Source organism: Camelus ferus, chromosome 8 (genome assembly GCF_009834535.1).
Source record: "Camelus ferus isolate YT-003-E chromosome 8, BCGSAC_Cfer_1.0, whole genome shotgun sequence".
In the NCBI taxonomy this organism is placed as follows: Eukaryota; Metazoa; Chordata; class Mammalia; order Artiodactyla; family Camelidae; genus Camelus; species Camelus ferus.
The window spans coordinates 73,056,765-73,080,405 of record NC_045703.1 but is presented as its reverse complement, the minus strand read 5'-3'; the positions used below and the strand labels follow the sequence as shown (position 1 = coordinate 73,080,405).

Below are 23,641 nucleotides of genomic sequence, written 5' to 3'. Positions count from 1 at the left end.
CACAAGAGGTGCGGACACACGGGCAAGGCCTATGGTGGACACGGGGATGCTCGGCTCTGCGTGGACTGGCCACTCCAGACACAGCCTCCTGGTGACAGCACGCCTGCCTGGAGTGAGGGAGACAGGCAGGGACAGGCCTGGGCCCTCGAGACAGTCAGTCCGAGACTTGGGGGTGCAGCTCAGAGCCCGCTCATCTCCGAGTCCCCTTTGCACTGCAGTGAAATCGTAGAGGCACAGCCCCTCCATCAGGTGGGGGCGCCTGCTGGGTCTGCGCGTTGCTCTGGGACGCCGGTTCTCTCGCGGCGCTGGACCAGCGGCCTCAGCGGCACCAGGGAACTTGCTGGAAAGGCAGTCATCCTGCTGGGCCTGCCCCAGGCTCTCCATACGTCACTAACCAGGGAGAGAGTGTGGGATGTAACTTTGTCTTTTCCACCAAGTCCTTGAATTTGTGACAGTGACCTCTGTGGTTCTTGGGGCCCCTTTCCCGCAGAGCCCAGGGCAGTGCAGGACCTGACCTGCGGCCCCGGGGCCACCTGGGAGAGGCTGCGGCTTCTTTGGGGCCTCCCCCTCAGCCTTGGGTAGAAACCAGGAAACCTGATTCCAGAGCCAGGTGATCCTCAGTGTGCAAGTCTGGGAAATGGAGATACAGCCCCCGTGCGAGGATTGCTAAGGATCAACCTGGCAAATGTTCCTGGCATGTGGTGGGTGTCTTTAACTCCACATGTGTGGCTGGGGACATACAGTGGGCCGTGGGCTGCTCTGGGCAGGGGCTGAAGCACTGGGGAGACTGCAGTGACCAAGTCTGTGGAGCTTCCTTCTGGGGGAGAGAGATAGACAACACACATGCAAGTGGTGAAACCATGCCCGGAGCCGGGAGCTGGGACAGGCATTCCCCGTGATGAGACGTGCGAGCTAGTTCCTGAACGGTACAGGGACAAGACAGGAAGACGTGCTGGGAGGAGCATGTGCAAAGGTCCAGGGGCAGGAAGGTGGGGAGGCCAGAGAGCAAACAGGGCCACCCTTGGAGGGGCTTGAAGGCCAAGGTCACACTCAGGACTCCAGCTTCTCCTGCACAAGAGATGCAAGCGTCCTCAGACCCTGAGCTGGAGGGCAGTGAGCTGCTCTCTGTTTTAGCAGAGAATGGCAGGTGGGGGTGGGCCAGAAGAGGAGACTGGGAGCACTGGAGGTGAGTGCAGACCAGGTGGCAGAGGCGGGGAGCGCTATCGGAAGGTGCCAGGGAGTTTTGAAGATAAAACCATGAGGATTTGCTGCTGTCTGGACTTGGGGTGGGAGGGAAAAGAAGCGCCGGGGCTGAGCGGCTGTCTCTGTTTCCCAGTGACAGGGACACACCGGGCAGGCTCAGCAGTGGGCTTGGCGGCGCCTCCAGAATAAAGGAAGGAATGGATCCCTCCAGTGCCAGGGTGACCGGTCCTCCCGCCTGGCCGGCACCCCGTGTCCCAAGTCTCCCCGGCTCTGCCGTCCTCTCGCTTGTCTGAGGGCAGAACCGCACCTGCAGTAAGCCGGAGGCGCCCTGCCGGCAGTGTGGCTGCGGCCGCGCCTGCCTCTGGGCCCCCTGCCCCCCCAGGGCTCCCGGCTTCCAAGGACCTGAGAACACGGGGTGGGGTCTGCCCGACTGCAAACGGGAAGGGATGCCTGATGGGTAGAGGGTTCAAAAGCAACAATAAAGTGCACTTAGCCAGCCTGTGTTCCTGTGCAGATTGTAAACTGCATTGGTGGGAAAACACCTCCCTTCCCTGTGGGGGCGGATCGCCCCCCTCCTGGCTCCCCTACTCCACACACACCAGGCTGCTTATCCCACGGTCTCCGGCACACAGCTGAGGATGGGGAGGCCTAGGGACCACTCCCCACGTTGCCCAGCTGCCTGTGGCCAGTCCGGGTTTGCACCTGCAGCCTGGGCAGCTTCCTGCTCGTCACAGACTCATAGGTGAGACGCGGCCCCAGCCTGTGGCCCTGGCACCGGGGCTGTCTTTTGCCAAAATCCGTTTTACTTTCCAAAGCGTGTCTCTCTCTCTGGAGCTATGGCTCCAGTGTCCCTGAGTCGGCATAGGGACAGCTCGGGTTCCAAGTGAGGGTGGGGGAGGCCTCGGGTGGAAATGCGTAACCCAGCAGACAGACAGACAGACAGCTGAATGCCAAAGCCCTTTGGGTAACTAGCTCACATATTTGGAAGCACTAAACTTTGCTGAATGGAGTCGAATGCTCGCGCAGCGGAGGTGAGGGGTGGAAGGCCCTCTCTGTCTGGGCTGCCCCCCCAAGCCTCTTGCCCCGGGCCCCAGGGCTCAGTGCAGGTCAGGTGGTGGGGGCAGGGGTTGCGGGGGCAGGAGTAGGGGAGCTCCATCCTAAACTAATAGTCGTGGCAAATTGAGCAAGGCTAGCATTTGTGCGCAGAGGGGAGGAGGCAGGGAGGGAACGCTGAGCACCTGCTCTCCGGGCTGAAAGGGGAGTTGGAGGGTGAGGGGGGGGGGCGGGGGCGGGGGCCTGGGCCACTGAGGCTGCAGTCAGCTGGCTCACTGCTTCCCTTTTCTGCAACTCCCTTCTCCCGAACTGTCTTGTCCTGTCCTGCATTTCATCTCTCTCCTCAGGAGCAAGGCCGAGGTTGATCCTAGGGGCCCTCTGTGTCCAAATCAGGAATCTAGTGACCGTGACTGGAGGGCAGTGGCTTGAGCAGCAGAACCCCGTGTCCCCAACTGGAGCAAACGCCGATTTGTCCCACCAAGTAACAGCTGCAGGCTTCAGACAAGCGCCAGCCCCTCCCGCCTCAGAGTTCTTATCTCTGCAGTGGGGACGATGATGTCTTTGTCTCTGGCTTGTCGTAGGATGAGGGGGGCCCTCCATGTGACTCAGAGCCAGCTGTCCCTGGGACCCCCAGCCCTGCCGTCCTGCAGCAAACACCAAATTCTGTCCATGCTGCTGACCCGCTCTGTCTGGGCTTCTGACCCACGCACGCCCCCTCCCCAGTCCTGGCTTCCCAAGCCTGCGCTCTGGGCGCACAAAGCCCTGTGCAGGAGAAGCGGGGGCTGGGAGGGGGCCCGGGCCTCCGTCCACAGGGGTGCCCTAACCAAAGTGGGAGGTGGGGGACACCGACAGTGTCTTGCTCCACCCCTTTAAATGAAGGGTCCGGAGGAGCACTGGTGTCTGGGGAAAGTAACCGAGGGCCTCAGGACGGGACGTTCACGTACCTCCCAGGCTGGTCCAGTCAGCACGGCCTTGAGTGGGGTGTGGCTCTAGGTGGTGGGTGAAGGGCCTCCCCCACCCCTGTTCTGTGGCTCTGTGCTCAGAGGGGGTGGCCTGGGGCGTCCTCGCGTCCGGGCCTCCAGCCCTGATTCCTGGCAGGAGTAACGCCGGTGCACCGCCAGTGCTCCGGGAGCAGCTCTCACAGTGAAAGGTGAGTGTCACGTGTGACAGGTGAATTGATTTATATTAAAGGCTGGAAAGGGCTGGGCCTCAGAAAAGGGGAGACGCTCCACTCTACTGCTCTCCCAGTCTGCTGACCCCAAGGGGCCCAGGCCCGTCCCCGTCCTTGTGCGGGTGTCCACACAGGGTCCTGCTGGCCCTGGGCCCTGGACTCTGGGCCCCGAGCAGCCCTGCCCTGTCCGCATCCCACCAGCAGGCAAGTTACGCATTCCTGTGTCTCAGCGAATTCTTCCAGCTGCATCTTTGTGCCTGGGGACGCTGAGGGCGAGGGACAGCCCATCCCACGTTCTCACAGTTCCCTTGTACTTCTCAGATGCCTTTCTTGTTCGGGTTAATTAATTTAATTTAATTTCTTATTCAACTAGATTGGTTAATTTTTTGACTTTGTAGCATTTTGTCCACTATGATCCATTTCTCTGAAGCAGAAACTTTTCCATTAGAACACACACAAAGCGCGCACGGCATCGAGATGCATGTTTCTTCTCTACCCTGAGTTCTTATTCTTGTGCCCCTTTGTCAGCCGCATGGATGCTGAAAAGGCAGGTGTCCCATGACTGGACAGTCAGCTCGGGACTTTGTCACACTGGCATCTGGTCCTGGTGGGCGAACCCAGAAGTGGGTCCAGACAAGGACCAGTAGCTTCACTCTCTGCGGCTCCCAGACTGGACTGATGGGGCCGGGGGAATGGGGGCAGGGCGGCTTATGGGGTGGGGCTTGGTTTTAGGATGTCACGTGAGAGGGACGTTGGAGCTCGGCCTAGGGGCATTTGTCCATCGGTCGCCAGTGTGTCCGGCTCGTTCCTGTCCCAGGGCCCAGAGGCCTAGTGTGCCCTTGGCCGCAATGTTCATGGACCTCGTCCTACTGAGCCCACTCACATGGTGCCTGTGGCTTCTGCGAGTCCCTTGGCCCCATTCCTTTCCTTGTCTGTCACTGCTGTGTCCCTGAATCTTAGCCTGATGGTTGCACCCAGAGGTGCCCTGTGGCTGTCCTGTGGGTGCCAGGTGAGCCTAGGAGCCCCAATTTCACCAGGGTGGTGGTGGGGGGGGCGGTGGGCAGTGCTTGCTGCAGATAAAGAAGGAATCAGACTGCAGGTGCTCCCTGCAGGGCGTCACTTTGGAACCTCAGTCAAAGGTCAGTTTGAGGAAGAGCAGCGCGTGCTCAGAGAGGGCTGGGCCACGGGCCTGGGTGCGCCGGCCCTCCCACAACCTGCCCTTGACTTTGGGTTTTAACTGAGGCCAAGAGGTGGGAGCGGGTGGCTGACGCAGCCCAGCCTGCCTGCGTGGTCCGCAGAGAGCCCTCCAGCTGCCTCTGCCTTTCCTCCGGGAAGCAGGCCCGGGACCCCCGCAGGGTGACCCCTCCAGTGTCCACGGTCTCCGGGCTGGGGCTGCGAGGGGTCCTCAGCTCCCTCCCACCGCCAGGCTGAGGCACGTCCGGGCTGCCCCAGCCTCCGCACTCACCCGCGTCTCCGGGCGGCCGTCAGACCCCAGTGCGTCCCAAAATGCTGACATCTGTCGGCCCGGGACACTGGAGTTACGCTGGGCAGGTCCACGAGAATGAGCGGTTCCCTAGAGGGTCTCTGGGCCTGAGAGATGGCAGATCTGGGCGGGACAGCCCTTGGCTTCTCGGGGCCTCGTGCCCCCTGCGGGCACAGTGAGCGAGCTAGTGGCGTCCAGCCTGCTTTTCAAGGAAGGTGAGGATGAAAGAAGCCCGGCAGGAAGCAGCGCGGCGGGCGCGGCCGTGGGGTGCGGCCCGGCTCTCCCCCCGACGCCGGGGTCCGGGCGTGCGGGGCCCCAGAGGGGGCGGCAAGTGCGCGCTGGGCGGCAGGGGCCGGCGGGAAGGCCTCTAGCCACGTAGCTCGGCCTCCGGACTCAGACCCCCTGTCCCCAGGGCACGCGCACACGCACGCTCGTGTGCACGCACAGCCACGCGCACACACGCCTGCCGGGTGGGGGCGCCTCCGGCAGATGCCTTTGGCGCCGTCTGTTGAGTGAGTTTCTGTGATTTTCCAGTATTTTATAACATGTGTTTTAACAGCGCTATTGAGGTATGATTTACATGCTATAAAATACACTCGCTTTAAGTGAACAGTTGAGTGTGTGTTAGCAAGTTTACGACATGCAGCCTCCACTGTCCGACTGTGGGACGTCCCACACCCTGGGCGGCGGCCTCCAGCCCGGGCAGCGCGGGCCTGCTCTCTGCGTCTCTGCGTGTTGCCTTTTCTGTGAGTTCATGGAATCTGGACCCAGACATGTGTCCCTGCAGTGGCTCGGCCTTCTGTTACCTGTGCCCATATCAGGGCCGCGCGCCTTTGTTGCTGAGCGGCTCTCCTGCCTTGTTTTGTGAAACCTGTGCTTTCTGGAATTATGTTTCAGAGGCTTTATTTCTAGAACATTCTTGGCAGGCCCATCTGGTGACAGAGGACCAAGACTAAGTATCCAGAGTCTTCACTCCTGTGCCCCTTCCTCCCCCGCCTCAGGGCTCCTGTGTGTGTGTGTGTTGTGCGTGTGCTCGCGTGTGCGTGTGTGCACATGTGCGCGTGCTTTGCGGAGGTGCGCTGCTCCCTCGAGTCCTCCCCGTGTGCTCGGACATTCGTGGAAAGGGGCAGTTTCCTTCGTCAGCAGGAACGCCAGTGACCTTCAGTCATGGGTCCCAGGCCAGTGACTGGAGCAGCTCGGGCGCACTTGAGGGGACAGCGGGGGTCTGGTACCTGCTTTCCGGCTCTTTGGACATTTCAAAAAGTCACTCAGTGGCCAGCTGCAAGGACACGCATGTTGGATGAGAATAGTGTTGCGTCCACCCTGAAGAGAGAAGATGGCAGTGGCGTCCTGGACTCACGTGGGGCATGGAGAGCTGGGCCGATGGGGGATCGCGGGCAGGCAGAGCCAGGCAGAGACCTCCTTGTCGCTCTCTGCTCTCCACGCCTTCTGACCCCCAGAGGGACAGCGGGAACCCAGTTCCCTGGGAGCTGCCCAGTGGCACCTCACACAGCCTCCTGTGTCTGTCAGATAAATGCCTCCCCAGTCCCTCCCAAGGGGGACAGCTCGGGACCCCTCCCGGCTCACCCAGTAATGGGCACACCCAGGGTGCTGGCTGGGCCTTCCGGCTCCAAAGCCCCTGGAAGGGGGTTGTTCTCTGGTTCTGTGGCCAAGTGAGGACCTCGCCCTTTAACACGCTCTTCCCAGGGGGGTCGCAGTTCACCAGCTCAGCTTACCCTCTGTGGTGGGAGATGGTCACTGCCACCCCCGCCTTCACCTGCAGCAGGTGTTCGCAGGCCGGGCAGGAGGCAGTGGCCACGGCCCAAAGGGGCTCAGAGCAGGTCTGCACTGGGCCTTGTTTGGGGTCCAGCACTGTTGCTGCCTCTGGACGGGAGGGAGGGTGCAGTGGGGGGGGCGCTCTGCCAGGCATCCTCTGAGCTCTGTCGGCCCCTCCAGCTCCTGCAGGATCCTCGGTGGCAGCCCTGGGTCTGGGATCCGGGTAATGAGCTTTGGGAACCTGACATTCAGTCCCTGAACCAAGGAGATGAACAGGGAGGCTGCGGCCGGAGCCTGCAAAGGGTCCCTGGGCGGTTGGGTCGGCTGGAGGCAAGGCGGTGCCAGCCTGGTGTTTATTTGCGTTCCAGCCACCTGCACACGGCCCACTCTTTATGACTCTGGACCTTGTCCGGGCACCGCCGCCGGGTTTCCCAGCCAGGAGCTCAGCCAGGCGCCCGTCCCTGGGAAGCCTACAGCTGAGTGAGTTTGGGGGTACAGCGTCCCACCTGTGGACGGATGGCAGAAGAGGGTGGTGACATGTGACACCTGTCCCTCCAGGTGGCACGCAGGCTGTTGGCTGCCCGGGCTCGGTCCCCAGTGAGTTCTCTCCCGCAGGAGGCGATGAGGGGATCCTGCTCCTGAGATCCCGCGTGCAGCCAGCGGGAGCGACCCTGGGACGGGAGATGACGGCGGAGCACAGGGATGTCCTGGTGGTGCTGCCCACATGGGAGCGGCTGCGGCTGGTCGTGCGGGTGAGCATGCCGGAGAGCGGAGGTTGGGACAGGCCATGTGTGCAGGGGTGACGGTGGGGACAGCGGGGCTGTGTGGGGACCGTGTGGGGCCAGTGTTCTCACTGCCCTTCCCTCTTTGATTGACAGCATTGTGTTAAATTTCCGCCACCACTAGCTGCCCTGAAGGTAGAGAAACTGACTCTTGCCCTGGTCACTTTTACACTGTGTGTCCCTCTTGCTCTGTAGCCGTGGCTGAGACCTGGCCCAAGCGGAACACAGCCTGGCGCCCACAGCGTCCACTGTCTGGGGCTGAGCAGCGCCCAGTTCCCAGGGTCTGCGTCCACGTGGGTTGATGTCATTCTGAGGGGCCCGTCCCTCCTGGAGCCTCCTCCTGGGACCTGACTGGGGGCGGATGTGAGGGAGGCTGCGTCCTCCACCTGGAAGAAGCACTAAAGTGGGTCAGGGAACCAGATTCAGACCCAGGAGACAGGAGTCAGTTCGTCCCCACCTTGTCTGCAGGTGACCGTGAGGTCCTGCTGGGAGGCACAGACCGAGGTCTGTTCTCCCACGAAGGTGACGATGTTAGAAGGGAGAAGTTGGGGTCCCAGACCCCAAAGCTTCCCAGCATTCAAGCAGGCATGCAGTCCCGTGAAGCTGGGTTAAGTTCTGATGCGGCCCCTGGTCCTGCTCCCCCTGACTCTTCCATGTCCCCTTTTGGCATCTTGAATGGCTGGGCTTTCCCACGAGGTCTCAGTACCTGACTCCTTCCCTGGGGGAGGAGGGACTGAAAGAAGAGACCAGGTTGGCAGTGGCCTTGCACAGGAACTCCTGGGAGGCGCAAAGGACCTCCCGGACAGGACTTCTCGCGGGAGGAGCTGTGTGGTGAGCCGGGGCGTGGGGACAGCACCCCCGCCACTCCATAGTGGGTGTTGGGTGAGGGGTGCGTGGGGACTCAGCCACTCAGAGCCTGCACATCCGGGCCTCCTGCACCCCAGTTCTGACCCTCGGGGCACTGGGGCGTTCTGGGGCGTCAGTGCCAGCTGGGACCTTGTCATCGCTGTTGCTGGGGGACTGAGAGGAAGTGAAGTGGCTTAGGCCCTCCAGTGCCAGGCGCCCCCGTGCGCCATTGCCGTGGCTCTTCCGGGCGTTTCTGAGCCACGGTCCAGCTGCACGTGCCTCCAGCCTGTCCCCTCCTTACCACCAGGGCCCCCGCAGCCGCCCCGCACCAGCTAGCGGCCCGCATGCCGGGCGCTCTGCTGTGTCCCACGTGCCCTGCCTCCCTGACCCTCTCCACGGCGGCCAGCGAGCCCCTTCCCGTCAGTCTGATCTCACAGCTGGGAACCAGGCCCCGGGCTGGGCGAGTGCTCGGGGCCGAGTCGGGGCTCTGGGCAAGGACCGCCGGGCCCGGGCCCAGGCCCATCTGTGCTCCCACGGCAGGTGTCGCTGTGCCGCTCCTGCAGGGGAGCCGGGGCAGCGCGGGCGGCAGGGCGCCCACTCTTCAGCCCAAGCTCTGCGCTGGAGGAGGGCCAGGGAGGGCTCGGGCCTCTCATTTGGCCCCCAAAGGGAGAGTTCCTGATGGGTGTTGCTGACCGTGAGAACCACGCCATATTTCTGCATCTCCTTCCTGGAAACACGGGGACAAGAGGGCTCGGGCGGCTGACTTCCAAGTGGAAACACCTGTGTCCTGTGTCCAGCTGTCAGCGGGCTGCCTCCGGCTCAGTCGGGGGAAGCTGGGCTCTCCCCGTCTCTCTTTCCCTCCCGCTCTCACCTTCTCTGCCCGTCCGGGTGAGTTTAGAGGCACAGGAAAGCTCCGAGGAAGGTGGCTGGCCCCCGACGGAGCATTTTCTTTGGGGAGAACTGTGGTTTGTGAGAATGCAGCACTTAGAGGTGGGGTGGTCCCTGCAGGGCTGATCTGCTGCTGCCTCTCAGATCTGAATGCAGCTTGGCTCCTGGGAAGGTCTTGGTCCAAGTCCTGGGAGCCTCTGCTCTGCTCAGGGACACATGTCTGTATTTGAGTCAATGCCCCCAAGCTTCAGTGTCCCCATCTGAGGACAAGATGCTGGAGCTCATTGGTGGGTTTTCCGGGAATTCCCTGCATCCTTAGAGGTGCCTCAAGCCACAGGGAAGGCACAGTAAGAGGCTGGGGGGAAGGGAAGGGGGGGAGGGGGGGAGGGGGGCCTGGGGCCTTGCCCTCCTCACCATGTGAGCCTGTTTCTTCAGTGAAATTCAGGGTAAGGCTTTCCTGAAGGGCTGTGCGGCCAGAGCAGAGCTGAACTGTCTGGGTTGAGGCACGGATCTTGGCTGCCACGGGGCCCACGGAGCCGGCTCATTTTCGGGGCATGTGCACACGGGCTAGCAGTGAGGGGGACCCCGTATGTAGCTCTACCACGTCCTCACATCCAGTCGTCCAGAAATTGCGGGCTGGGAGGACCTTTGCTGCCAGTATGGATCATGGAGGCTGAGGCGCTGTCCCTCACCCAGTTAAATGGATGCCCACAAGGCCGTCACGGAGCTCACTGCTGGGAAGTGGGACCACCGGAGATGCTGTGGGTTCGCAGAGGACAGTCGGCCTTCCCCAAACCACAGGCGCTCCGCTGGTCCCCAGGCGTATCTGTCCCTCAGCAGGAAGCCTGCCACAGGAGTCCCAAGAGACTGGGAGCAGGCCGGGGGCTGCGTGCTCAGTGCCCTGGGCCCTCGCGCTCCGCCTGCTGCGTGCGATTTTGTGCAGGGACCTCAGCTGCCTGCGGTACGTGGGTCTTCGTTCAGTGACCCTGAGCTTCCCCTGGCCGGCCTCACACACACAGACACGCGGGAATTTGGAGGACAGAGGACCGCACCAGACCCACCCAGAGACACATCGGCTGCGGGATGAAGGATCCCATGTGTCCCGCAAAGCAACGGGCAGGGAAAGGGCCTGGGACGGGGACCTTCCCTGAGTCCTGATTCAAATCAGCAAAGCACAAAAAATGCTGACCATTAGGAGACAACTGGAAATTTGCACTTATGGGGTGTTTGCTATTAAGTTGTTCAGTATTTAGGCATAATGAAGTATTTTTGGATAAGGGGTAATAGATTGGATAATAGATTGCATTGAGCCAGGCGGCAGCCATTCCCTGTGTGTGCACAGAGGACAGACACCTGCTCCCAAGCCTGGGGGCGGCGTGGGAGCCGGGAGAAGGGAGAAGGTGATGAGGTTGGGGGCTCAGCCTGGGGCCTGAAGCCCGGCAGGGGTACTTGTGGGCAGAGGGGGTGCTTGGAGGGGACATGGGCCTCCCCATGCACAACACACCCCTCCAGGTGTGTCCAGGCCCCAGCCCCACTTTCAGGGTTGCCTGGCTTAGGGTGAGGAAAAAGGCCAATGGGACGCGAGGTCGGGGCCACAGAGCATCCGCCACCCCCATCCTTGGATGCCCCGAGTGCACAGTCTAGGGGCAGAGGGAGCAGGCTCCTGCCCCAGGGTCAAGCACGGCCTCCAGGCCCCCACACCCTCTCACACACCGTTCTCTCACGGGCAGCCCGCTGAGCTGGGGGGACATCATGCTGTCAGCTGGGGAGGTCATCAGGGACCCCAGCGCTGCCTCCGCTGGGTGGGAAGCAGCCCGAGCTGGCCCCCCAGCGCACCAGCCGCGCTCGGTGGTCTCCCGCTCTGAGGACCGCCCGCCGCTGCTGGGGGCCGCCCCAGCCGGCGCCCTGAGCGCCGACCCCCTTTCCTTTTGCAGGTGCAGGCCACCGGGCGCGAGCTCTTCCAGCAGGTGTGTGACAAGACCAGCATCAGAGAGACCCACTTCTTTGGCCTCAGCGTGGTCAGAAGTAAGCAAGCTCAGCCCGGACGACCCCAGGCCCTGGCCTCCTCCCTGGGCAGGAGTGGGTGGTCTCGGGGAGAGTCCAAAGGAGACCCTGGGCCTCGGCCTGGTGCCCCTCGGTGCCCACGTGTTCCAGCGGGCACTCCGGCCGTCTGGGCGACTCCTCCTCACTGCATCTGAGCACACATGTGCACACACGCTCACTCACACATACGCACAGTTGTATACTCACACACACTCTCATTCACACACTCAAGTATTCACGCACAAAACATGAACATTTACACACTCACACACACACATCACACGCTCGTGTGCATGCATTCACACACTCCCACAATCACTGGCACACTCATGCACTCACACACAGTCCCATGCACACACTTACACACATCCTGGCCCACACACACGCACACACTTGCACACTCACACAGTCCCCTCAGGAGAACAAGGGTGGGCAGACTGTCGTTCACGCTGGTTCTTTCTGGAGAGAGCAGGGAGCTGGCACCCTGGGCTGGGTCTGCTGGTCCACAGGGGTCCATTGCAGAGCCACGGGCCTGACAGGGCCGCCAGTGTGTCTGATGTGCGCAAACCCCTGAGTGGCTTTGCTGGCAGCCCGGTGTGGGCAGCCTGCCTTGTCTTCCCGTCCTGGGCTCCCTCTGTGGCCCCCACTGCAGGCCTCTGCAGACCCTAGGATGGGGGGATGAGGGCAGGGACAGAGCAGGTGGCCCAGGGGCTGCGTGTGTGAGAGACTCAGTGGGCGGGGGACAAGCTCGCCAGTGTCCAGGTCGGGGCACGAGTGAGGGATGGGAACACGGGGCACTGAAGACCGGGCCCCTCCCATAGCGGCTTGTCCTGCAGATTTTTAAGTCTTTCTCCAAGAGAGTCAGCTGTGCAATGCATTGCACAGTGGCCCTTGTGCAATGTCCCGGCTCTTTTCCCCATGTCGGTTCCCTCAAGTGGCCAGCAGAGGAGGGTCTGTGGTCGGGCCGCCTGACCCGTCAGGGCCCCGGGCACAGAGATGAGGGGCAGGGCTTGTCCCTGGGGTGTTTCCCATCCTCGCTGGGCTCTCCTTGGAGCCCGAGGTTCCATCTCAGGGTGACCGAGTCCCTTGAGAGGGGAAAGCAAGCCGGGCCGCGAGGAAGGACCAGGCGGGTTAGGGTTGGGAAGGTGGAGTCCTGATGGGAATTCCTGCATTTAGACTCAGCCAGGCTCCCCCGGGGTGGATTTGGGGCGTTCTGTGTCAGATGCCCAGGCTGGCCCCAGGGGAGGGGATGGAGCGCAGGACAACCCCCTTTTCTGCTGTTTTTCTAGGTTGTGCTGCCAAATTTTTGTATTAGCGGACTCTCCCCACTGTGCAGGGAGAGCTGAGTTATGGGTAGCTTTGCCCCAGTTTGATTCTTTTTTGTCTAGAACCACCCTCTCAGCCATTGGACGCCGGGCTCTGTGTCCGGGTCCCCACAGACGACAAGTCAGGAAAAGAGTGTTTCTCAGATGCTTGATTTATTTGGGGAGAAGGAAGTGTGTCAGTGTCACACATCTGTCATCTCGTTCTAGACGTATTTCTGCCTCATGGAACCAAAGTTGTTGTCATCACAGAAAGGCACGAACAGCAGGGTGTGTGTGCTTGAGGGGGTGTCTGTGCTGAAATCGAGAGAGAGAGAGAAAGAGAGATAGAGTCTCTCACAATGTGACGGCCATGGGGCAGCCATCACAAACACAGTCACTTTCTAAGGTCCTGGGGTTGAGGCTCCAACATGTGAATCTGGGGGAACAGTTCAGGCCAAGCAGGAGCAACGTTCTGTCCTGGTGAGAATGGGGAGACACAGCGAACCTCCCTCCTGCCTCGCTGCCTGTCAGGACCCGGGGAGTACTGGTGACCTGGAGATACCTCCTGAGGCTGGGGCTGCTGGGTGGCGTGGGCAGCCCTGTCCCTCGTCCCCCCTGCACGGCCAGCACTAGCGGGACCCCAGCCCTGCCCTGTGTGTACCTGCTGTCGAGGGCCTGCGGGTCGCCTGGTTCCCAGAGTAACTGGAGGGATGGCTTTGGCTTCAGGCTCCTCACTAGGACAATCTCATTTTTTTCCAGCTTGGAAAGAAAACACATGGTCATAATATTCCAAAAACACAGAGCACAGAATTTAGAAAGAAGCATGTCCAGTGACCCCCTTCCGTGTGGCTCGTTCACCTCATTGTTGACTTGAAGTCGCCGTATTTGGTTCCAGGTTTAAGGCACTTCTGTCTTCAAAGGACTCGTTCCACATCTGGGAGAGGGACCGCTGGTTGAGGGGAGACCCCTGGACGTGTCTTGCCACGCTGCCCCCGCCCTCTGAGGCTGTGTCTGCAGCGTGTAGCAGCCTCGGTCCCAGTTCAGCGTCTCGGTCCAAGATCTAGGTCTCCGTAGCCAATATCCCTACACTCTGGGAACCGTCTGGGAAGCCAGCGGCATTTGGCACCTGGACGCCGTCCCCCGGCACGCTGGTAGACTGCCGCCCCCAGGACGCCGCCTCGCGTGAGCCCCTCCCGGCTCTGCTGAAGGCCCTGCTTCTCTTTTCAGACGGCGAGTACGTCTTTGTGGACTTGGAGCAGAAGCTCAGCAAGTACTTCTCCAAGGACTGGAAGAGAGAGATGCACAGAGTAAGTGCAAATGCCAACGGGGGGCGGGGGGAACCACTGCCCCGAGTCCAGTGCGGAGCCCGCTGGGGGCAGGGGACGCTCTTGAACGTTTTGGGCCACATTCACTCGGCTTTTCCTTTGAACAAAGTGACGTGAAGCCACGAGCTGCCCGGCAAGCAGTACAGACCTGAGCTTAAGGCTCGGGCTGGGTCTGCGGGGCGGAGGTGGCAGCCTGCCCTCCCCCGAGGCCTCAGGGCGGCCGTCTCCCCACACCCCCTCCCAGGAAGGCGGCAGGGCCGACGCCCCCTTCGTGGCCTTCCTCAGGGTGCAGTACTACGTGGAGGACGGAAGGGTCATCAGGTAACCGTGGGCTGGTTCTGACCCAAGCAGGTTCCCGGGCGAGGACAACCTGCAGGGATGTGGTGTCGCAGGTGCTCGGCCGGGTGGGGACAGTCGTTCTTTTTCATTAAAAAACATAAAGAGACATTGGTAGAAAGACAGGACTTTTTTCCAACATGGGTGTTTTTGTTTTCCAGGGCGGGGCTTCCCTGGGCATGAGCTGGGAGGGCCTCAGGGTCTCTGTCCTCCTCCTGGCTGGGGTTTTCTTGCTCTCGCTGCACGGCGGCTGCCGTCCCACCTAGGGGGGACAGGTGACCTGGGCGGGCACACCTGACGGGCTTCCATCTGAGTTCTGGAGGCTGCTTTCTCGAGGGAGCCGCACCAGAGTGTGCAGGACAAACAGACTCCCCAGACAACCCAGGAACTGAGTCCCTCCCAGACGAGGGGCTGGTGAGCAGGCCCTGTCCCAGGATCCCTGAGCGGGTGCAGTAGGCCGGGGCCCCACCGAGCCTTCCCGGGCAGAGAGATGGGCAAGAAGGGGCATGTGCGATGGTGTGGACAGTTCTGGAAAAGTCACGGAGGGGAGAGCATGGAGGGCAGGTTGGAGTGAGGGAGTGGCCACCCTGTGCTATGGGCCCGTCACGGCCATTGGTGTTGGAAGGTCCGGGCCTGCTCCCCCCGGAGCCCTGCTCCCTGGGCGTGTTAGAAAATTAGAAAAAAAGGGACCTGCCTTCTGGGCCCGTGCTCCTGTAAACTAGGCCTGCCATGTCCTGGGGGTCCCAGGAGCCCTGCCGACCGAGTGGGCTCCCCTGACTTCTCAGCAGCAGGGGCGGCCCCCAGTCCACCTGCTCCACCATCGCGACGGGCCCGAGGGCAGTGGGGCCGTGGCCGGGGGCGGGGGGGACACAGGGAGGCCGGGAGCCCGGGGCCAGCCTGGCTGGGCAGGGGGGCCGCCAGCTGTCGGGGGACGGCCCCTCCCGAGCCCATCTGGGTCCTCCAGGGACAAGGCGGCCCGGCACCTGTACTACTGCCACCTGAAGGAGCGGGTGCTGCGGTCCCAGTGCGCCCACCGGGAGGAGGCCTACTTCCTGCTGGCGGCCCTCGGGCTGCAGGCCGACCTGGGCAACCACCGCGAGCCGGCGCACCGCGGGCCGTACTTCCAGCCCCAGGCCTACTTCCCGCAGTGGGTGAGCACCTGCCGCTCCGCCCGGTGGGGGCCCTTCTCTCCATCCTGGTGCCCTGCCCAGGGTAGTGTCCCTGGGGCCTAGGGGAGGGCCGGGGAAGGGGAGCCGGCGCCCGACGGCCTGCGGCCCCTCCTCAGATCATCACCAAGAGGGGCAGCGCCTACATCCTCAGGCACGCGCCCACCCTGCACCGGGAGCAGCGGGGCCTGAGCCCCAAGGAGGCCGAGCTGCGCTTCATCAGGGAGGCCTGCCGGCTGGAGGACGTGCCCGTCCACTTCTTCAGGCTGTACAAGGTTAAGCCTGGGGGGAGGCCAGGAGGACGGCGGCGGTTCAGGCCGAGGGCACGCCTCCCCAACGAGCAGGGCCCCAGGGTGGCCAGGACCCCAACCCCCGACAGGAGGGACAGTGTCCCCACAGCCGTCCTGGGACCAGGACGCCCACCCAGCATTAGAGGGAAAATGGGAAGTGGCCTGGAGACCCCGCCTCAGCCCGGGTCATGGTGGACCTCAGGCACCCCAGATCCACCAGGGAGGGTCCGCAAGGAGCCTGACACCCCAGGTCCAGGCTCTAGACCGCTCTGCTGTCCATGTCCTCTCAGGATAAAAAGGAAGACCGACCCACCGTTGTTCTCGGACTGACCCTCAAAGGAGTGCAGGTCTATCAGGTGACCCACCAGGGCCCCGTCGCCATTCCCCTTCCCCCTCCTCCTCCTCCCCCTGCGTGCCCCCCTTGTCCCCTCCCCTCCCCCAGAGGGCTGACCCTGAGGACACGGCCGCTTCTGCTGTCCCACAGGAGGTACACCACGCTCCACAGCTGCTCTACGACTTCCCCTGGTCCCGTGTTGGGAAGCTGGCGTTTCTGGTGCGTGTCTGATGGGGTTGAGGCGGGGGGGTCTCAGCCCCCAGGAGCCCAGGAGAGCCTTCTCCTCCAGGGCACTGACCAGCAGGTCATCACCCACGAGGTGCAGGCAAGCCTGGGGGCGTCCGGGCGGGGAGCCGGTCCTGCCTCTGGAGCTGCCCCTCAGGGGGCTTGGCTTGTTTAGAACACGTGTCTCCTGCTGTCACGTGGTTTTCCTGTAACGTGAAGTCCCTCTCTTCTCTGTCCAGGGGAAGAAGTTCGAGATCTGGCCGGATGGGCTGCCGCCGGCCCGGAAGCTGGTGTACCACACGGGCTGCGCCTGGCGCTCCAGCCACCTGCTGCGCCTGCTCCGCGACAGCCACCAGCTGCACCGCGCCCTGCAGCCCGCGTTACGGCGGCTGCGGCAGCTGGAGGAGGTGCAAGGTGGGCACCAGGCCAGGCCCCTGACCCGCCCCCTCCATCTGGGGTCTGGGCCACAGGCTCTGGGCACAGCAGCTGGGGTTGCACCGTGTTTTCCCATCGTGGGATTGGCAGGGGGTGGTGGTGACCCCACCTCCCCCAGCTCTCCTGGAGCCCGATTCTAAACATGGGGGGCCAGGGTACTGGGGGTTCTGGGGAAGAATTCTCCAGGTGTGGAGAGGAGGGCCTGGGCTAGGGCTGCAGTAACCCCCGGCGGTTCTGGGAAGCCCCGGCTGTGCGCGCATACTGTGCATGTGCGTGCACGCCTGCTCGTGTCCGGGGCTGCTTGGGGTCCCTCAGATGGAGGTGGCGTGACAGCCCCAGAGCGGTGGGTGCAGGAGCCTGCATGAGGAGGTTACTGGCTCAAGTGACAGATTCCACCCTGGGGCCCAGGCGATAGCTGACCTCTGGACCACACTGCCCTCCCCTCCCACCTCATCTCCGGGAGCTTGGTGCCAGCTCCGCACATGGTGTTTGGCTGGACCCCGGGGCCACCCTTGGCCATTGGCGGCTCCAGGAACGTGGCTGCACCTTCCTCCACCTCCAGCACCTGTTCTCACGCCCTTGCTGCCCCTCCTTTCCCGGCACAGAAAAGAAGTGCTACCGGGAGTCCTACGTCAGCGACGAGCTGGAGCTGGGGCTGGAGCAGGAGCTGGGCCTGGACCTGGGCCTGGCCGGCAGGGCTGCCCCCGGCACCCCCAGCTCCCCCGGCTCCCCCGGCTGCGGGGACAGAGCGGGTGGTAGCCAGCATCCACCCCATCAGCTCCCCCTCCTCTCAGCCGACAGCCACTGCAGCTCCCACTCATCGGGCATCGAGGTGGACCCCCAGCCGGGGGGGCCCATGGGGCCGGGGGAGATGTCAGTGGATGAGCCCATCAGGGCCCCGGCGCCCTGCGGGGAGGGGCCATCCTGCAGTTCCCGTGCCAGCCAGAGCCGCCGTGGCACAGTTGGTGGCGGCAGAGGTGGGCCTGAAGGGGACACTCAGGACCCAGGAGACGGTGAGCGTGCTGATTGGCCAGCCCCGGGTGGGCCATCACTCAGAGGGAGAGAGGCCAGGGTGCATATGGCCTTGATTTCTGGGGACCTTGTCACACAGAGGTTCCCTCCACCATGGGGCAGCCACGGGCCTGGTGGCAGAGACAGGACAGGGCCCTCCCTACCAGACGTGGTGGGTGGCAGTCCTTCTGCCCTCCTGCAGCTTGTCACTCGTCGGGAGCCTGGGCTGACCAGTGTCCCTCGTTAACACTCCCACCATCGGAAAGCCTTCAACCTCATTTCTCTCTCGTTACTTGCAAGGGGTCAGTAGAAGTCGCGTGACAGAAGGCACTTCTCAGAGTTCGAGGCTCACGTGCCCTTCTGATTTAGTGCAAGCTCCTTGTCCTCAGGGGAGCTTCTGAAGTGGTTTCCTTGTCACCCCAGGAAGGTCACAGGGGCTGCTGTTCCCTGAGCACCTGTAGCACCTTTGAGCATGGACGCAACGGGTGATTCTGGGGACCAGCCTTGAGGCCTGGTCACCCAGGGCCACCCAAGGTCACACAGTGTCAGGCAGTTCTGTCAGTCTGCTGTGTCCGCCTGTAGAGTCCGAACGTCTGGCCCACTGGTAAAGGATGGGTGGGCCTCCTGCACGGAAGTTTTGTCCAAGTGCGTGGTCTGCAGTCCAGCACGAGCAGTGATAGTGATGCAGTGTTTGCCCAGGGAGTGCCCGTGTCGCTGAGACGTCAGGGCATTTGGACAGCCAAAGCAGGACAAGCCCCTGTGAGCGGGTGGTCGGGGGGCGGTGCCTGGGTCTCCACAGGGCAGCACTGCGGGACCAGCGTCCAACAGGGACCCTGCAGGGAGAGGTCCTGGGACAGGCGGAGACCGCCTGAGCCGAGGAGCCCACAGTGCACCCAGGAAAACTGTGGCTCCTTCGAGGGGACTCAGACACCTCGCGTGGGGAGTACGTGTGACAGCGGTGTCTGGGATCGCAGATGGCCTGCAAGTGGGGGGCCGAGGTCGCGGTCCCACCACTCCGGGACCCTAAGGCCAGGCGGAGGGGCTGCCCGGGCCACAGAGGCTCCCAGTCTCATCTGAGTTTGGGTCCCTAGGAGTAGGCCGTCCTCTGCAGAGTGCGGGCGGGTGTCCCCAGGCCCTGCTCACGCACCCTCCCCCTGTCAACAGCCTCTCCCCAGCAGCCCTTGGCCGTGGTGCGGGTCACACTGGTCAGCATGAGGGGCCGGAGCACTGAGGCCTTGCACCAGGTAGGTGCTCACTCCTGCTCCCTGTGCTCCAGCCCATCCCTCAGGGGCCCTAGGCCCACTGGAGGGTCCCTGGGAGACCCCTTGCAACTGCAGCTGGGCAGTGGGGCACCAGTGAGGCAGGTTGGCAGCTGGTTCTCATCAGCCTTGGGGCCTGAGAGCTGGGCTCACAGTGGAGGCTGGGGGTCTTTCCTGGCTGCACACCCCCAGGCGGTGGGCAGTGTGAGCACTGCCAGGGCAGCTCGGGCCCCAGGAGTGCGGGGCTCTGGGGTGGAGCTCCTCGGCCCCCAGGAGCAGGGGAGGGGCCAAAGCCAGTGATTCTGGGGGGTGGGGCAGAGGAAGGCGGGGCTGGAGGTTCCCGCCCTTGCTCAGAGCTGACCTGGGGAGCCGGAGTAGGAGGGTGGTGCCCCTGGAAAGGCAGTGAATTAGAGGGACCTTCTCTCACCCCTGATCCAAGCCATCCTCCAGGGTGTGATTTGACTCAAAGGGAGGGACAGACCTGACACAGGGAGGAGGGGGCGAGAAGCCCCAGGTGCCAGTGGGGCTGGGGTCCTGTCGGCCCGCCCGCCTGGCCCCGCCCTCCTGTGGGATGCGTGGTCCTCCCACCCTAGGCCCTCACGGCTGAGAAGTGAGGGTTAGTTCACGTAGTTCAGCGTGGTGGGGGCTCAGCTGGACCCCAGCGTGGTCGGGACCCCAGCACCTGCCCTGAGCTGGGGCTCTGGCCAAGCTTCCTCACGCGAGAGGGGGCGGGGAGTGGGCTGTTTCTGACTTCGGAGAACACTCTCAGGGCTCATTCCTAAAACCTGTCACATAGTAACAATCTAAGTCCAATAAGGGCGAAAGAAAGCAGCCCAGGGCTGTGTGGCCCGACTGAGTGGCCGCAGCTTCCCTGGGAAGAGGCGGCGGGCTCTGCCGCGGGGGCGGGGGCTGCCACACGTAGACTTGAGCATCCTCCCGCGGAAGTTGCCTCGGTGACGGACAGGCGCGCAGGGGAGGGAGGGCCCACGAGGAGGAGGCCAGGCCGAGTGGCCAAGGCCACCGGTGTTATAACGCAGACAGGCAGGGTGGGCGCTGTGGGTGCAGAGGTGAGGGGAACCCTCAGAAGGGGCCACTCTGCAGGGCAGTCCAGAGGGGACGGGTGGAAGCCGTGTGGGCATGCCCAGTGGGGCACCGCAAGTGCAAAGGCCTGGGGCGGCGGGCGCAGAGCGCCGGCACGAGGGCGGTGTTAACTGTGGGCAGGACAGGGGCAGAACTGGAGGGGAGAGGAAGGCGTCCAAGTACCAGACTCGCCTCTGGCCTCTCCCTGCAGATCCTGGAGGCAGAGGCGGCGGCCGAACCGTGCAGGACCAGCACAGCCGCAGCCTGGACGACGTGCGCCCCACACCTGCCCCGCGCCGCGCACCGCGCAGCGGTCCCCTCGGCCACGCACTGGACCCCGCGCCCGAGCTCCTCTGCGGTAGGAGGTCCGTGGATGGCCTCTCCGTGGACCTGCTCAGGGAGGACCACCTCCCGGAGGAATTTGTGGTATAGATGCCTCGCGGCGCCACTCCACCCACACCGCACAGCTCCGCGCACGTGGGGCTCCAGCCACGCAGGGCCACACCTGCCCCTCACCTCTCTCTGCCCGGGAGGCTCCCACCGCCCACCACCTGGTTGACTGAGGAGTCTGGCCCATCTTCTATACCTGGCGCTTCCTCCTGCGTCCTCACCTGTCGGAGGTGTGGAGCCCTCTCTGACGTGAAACCTGGAGTGATGATCGGGTCCCACTTCCTGTGCCGTGTGGACTGTGGTTGATCCGAGCTCCTTCCATACTGGTCTCCAGGAGACAGAAGCCAGGTCTGGCAGTCCAAACTGCAGGCAGTGGAGTGAGGCCTGTGCTGGCTGTACCCTGAGAAGGAAAGTGTCTTAGCTTCTTCTGGGCATTGAAGAGACCCCTGGGGGTCCCCCGCCACCGACCCAATGGATGGTGAGACCAATGGAGCAAGCCTTCCAGGAGTCCTTGAGCTCAAGGTCACCATCACTGTCACCTCCCTGGCCACAGGCTTCCCCGGACCACTCCCTTTGCAGCTCCTGCTGCTCAGTCCTGGGTGCACAGGACAGAGGCCCCTCTGTGGGGCGTCGGCCCAGCTCCTTCACCCAGGACCCCAGCAGAGCCCACCCTATCTGCCACGTGTACACAGGAGGCACCTGGCCTGGAACTGCACGGCTACAGTGGCCACATGGTCCCATGAAGTGGGTGAATCCTCAGCAGGAAGTGGGAGAGGCAGGCTAGAGAGGAAGTGATCCCACGCTGAACACATCAAAGGGTGTTCCCAAAGGAAGTCCGCCAGCACAGGTGCACGAGGCTCAGAGCCTGAGTTCCTCCTTTCCAGTCAAAAGGCCAACTTTAAAACAGTGTCCCTTTTCCTGCCAGTGCCCATCCAGTCAGAAGGGTCGTCTGCGCACGAGGGAGCCATGGCCTGTCAGCAGCGGGACGTCGGGGCACCCAGCCTGCGTCAGCACTGGTCACCCTTCCGGGCCTTTCACTGCCATGGTCCTCCTCCCCAAATCAGAAGACTGGACGGGAGGTGCGGGCAAAGGTGGGGCTGCACCGCCCCGCCCTCCACTGTCTGCACCCGTCTCGAGCCGGCCTCACAAGCGGCTGAATAGCTGAGCCAGGTTTGCAGCGATTTCTGGAGAAGCGTGTTGAGGGACTTTGACCTTCGCTGGAGGCTGTGCTGTCGGAGCGCTAAGAGGCTAGTGAGCAGCCAGGTGTCCTTCTAACAGGGGACGCACCGGGGGCAGGAGCGCCAGGGCAGGTCCGTGGCTGGGAGGGCTGGCTGCTGTAGTTGTGCTGTGCTGTCCCTTCCAAGTCAGGGCAGCTTCCCCTCACCCATCCCCGCGTCCAGGGCCCTGTGTGCAGGGGGCTGTCCTCGAAGCCATCCACCTCGTGGACGGGGCGGAGTGGCTCCAGCCGGTGGAGGGAGCCAGCATCAGCCTGGCTTTGTGTCCCCAGATGGAGAGACAGAGCTGGCGCTGCATCTCACCTGCCTCCTGACCGCAGGTGGGACCCCTGCCTCGTGCCCTGCAGAGGCTCCAAGAGGGGCCGCTCCGAACAGGTGGAACTCCGTGGGTACCACCACCCTCCAGCCCGAGGCTGGTGACAGGCACCTGGGTGTGGTGAGACTTTTTCTACCTGTGGGTCCTCTCCCCTCACACAAGATCCGCACCCGCACGCCTGCTGCCATCTTCGCCTGGACGCGCTGACCTGTGCCTCACTGTCGGAGAGCCCAAGACGTCGTCCCCTCCTTGTCCTGCTCATGCTGTGAGGACCCTGTGGGGCCGAGTCCACCTCAGGCTCATTTGGCGCCGGGTGGAGCCTGAGTCCCGGGTGGGGTGGGGCTGCAGCCAAGCTGACGCTGGTGGCCCTTTCTGTGAAGGGAAGCTTGTCCTGTGCGCGTGTGACAAGAGCTGGACACACATCTGTGTCTGCACCTGGGTGGCCCCTGTACGCACCTGTACGCGGGGCGGCCGGGAGGCCACGCTGGCCCTCAGTTCACATAGGGAGGGCTCCTGGCCACTGGGGGCCTCCCCCCGTGAGGACCCTCCATGTCCCAGCGCTGTGTGGACAGAGGGACTTGGGGGGTGACAGCCCCTGCCCCCTGGAGCTCAGATTTATCTTATTTGTTTTTTAAAAGGTGACAAGAAACCTACCTTCATCTGTGGTGTGGGGTTGCCGAGGTCAGCGCCGCCGTGGGGCTGGGCCAGGCAGGGAGGGCGGGGGGTCGGTGGAGGCAGCCTCATCTCCCCAGCACCCCCTCACTGAACAGACTCCCCGCAGGCAGGTCAGGTGCCGGCACCGGGTAGATGGCAGATGGGGAAGCGCTCCCAGCACGGAGCACGGTGAGGGCAGGGTCAGCAGCCGTGGTGCTGGACCTCCTGGGCTGCCCTTCGGTCTCCCCCCACAGGAGGTACCCACTCGCCCGGGGCTGCCCCGGGCACCGAGCCTGGTGCCACAAGGGCAGGTGGCAAGGGAGGGGAGCCTGAGTGTGGTCTGGGCCTGGAAGATGGCGTCCGGAGGTGTGGGGGCCTGAGCCCTGCTTTCCCGCGAATTTCCAAAATCATGCTGAGACAGGCCCTTATGAGAAAAAAAAATGAGTTTGCATGTGTCCTGATCCAGGGTCCAGGATGACCTTTTCCCCTTTAAAGGAATTTTGGGAGCAGGAGCCCAGCCCCACAGGCTGCTTTGCTGTTGCACAAAGCAGGTGTCAGGGAGGGGCGGCAGGCGTCAGGGTGGGGCTGAAATAAGCTGTTTGGGGCCGCAACCTACACACACCCATACACGTGCACACGCAAGCACACGTGTGCACACGAATGTGGGCAGACGTGGCGAGTCGACATGGGTTGGTGGAAGGACACTTCCACCGGATGCCCTCGTGGAGCTCCTAGCTGGGACTCAGAGCTGCGCTCCCGTCCCCGGCCCCGGCCGTCCCTCGGCCGCCACGAGAGGGCGCTGGCTGCACGCTCTGGCTCCTCAGAGGGCGGCTGCCGCGCCTACAGGACGCTCAGGGACAGACCTGGGTGTGCGGGTCAGGCCTGGAAGCGGGGGTGGGGGTGGGCATGACCTTGTGGTGAGCCTGCTGGGGGGCGGGCTGGGGCATGCCTGGGATGGCCCGGTGCTCACCCGTGTGGTTTCCGACTGGCCTCCCGGTGAGGTCAGAGCCCCACGTCCAGGCTGCCCTTTCTTCTG

General features: G+C 63.3%; 1 protein-coding gene across 11 annotated transcripts in view; it reads left to right on the top strand.

The window, feature by feature from the left end:
* FRMD1 (FERM domain containing 1) overlaps nt 1-22,604 on the top strand; it is a 30,719-nt gene extending 8,115 nt beyond the window's left edge. The window contains exons 2-14 of one of the 11 annotated variants that reach the window (XM_032485374.1): nt 7,055-7,166; nt 7,302-7,438; nt 11,137-11,227; nt 13,777-13,856; nt 14,119-14,195; nt 15,175-15,361; nt 15,496-15,651; nt 15,957-16,022; nt 16,151-16,219; nt 16,465-16,639; nt 17,266-17,673; nt 18,836-18,915; nt 20,222-22,604. In XM_032485374.1, coding sequence (XP_032341265.1) covers nt 7,079-7,166; nt 7,302-7,438; nt 11,137-11,227; nt 13,777-13,856; nt 14,119-14,195; nt 15,175-15,361; nt 15,496-15,651; nt 15,957-16,022; nt 16,151-16,219; nt 16,465-16,639; nt 17,266-17,673; nt 18,836-18,915; nt 20,222-20,569 — 1,962 coding nt within the window. In that variant the 5' untranslated portion in view covers nt 7,055-7,078 and the 3' untranslated portion in view covers nt 20,570-22,604. The other 10 variants (XM_032485378.1, XR_004322157.1, XM_032485380.1 and 7 more) reach the window with 10 other exon arrangements.
* The last annotated feature ends 1,037 nt before the right edge of the window (nt 22,605-23,641 follow it).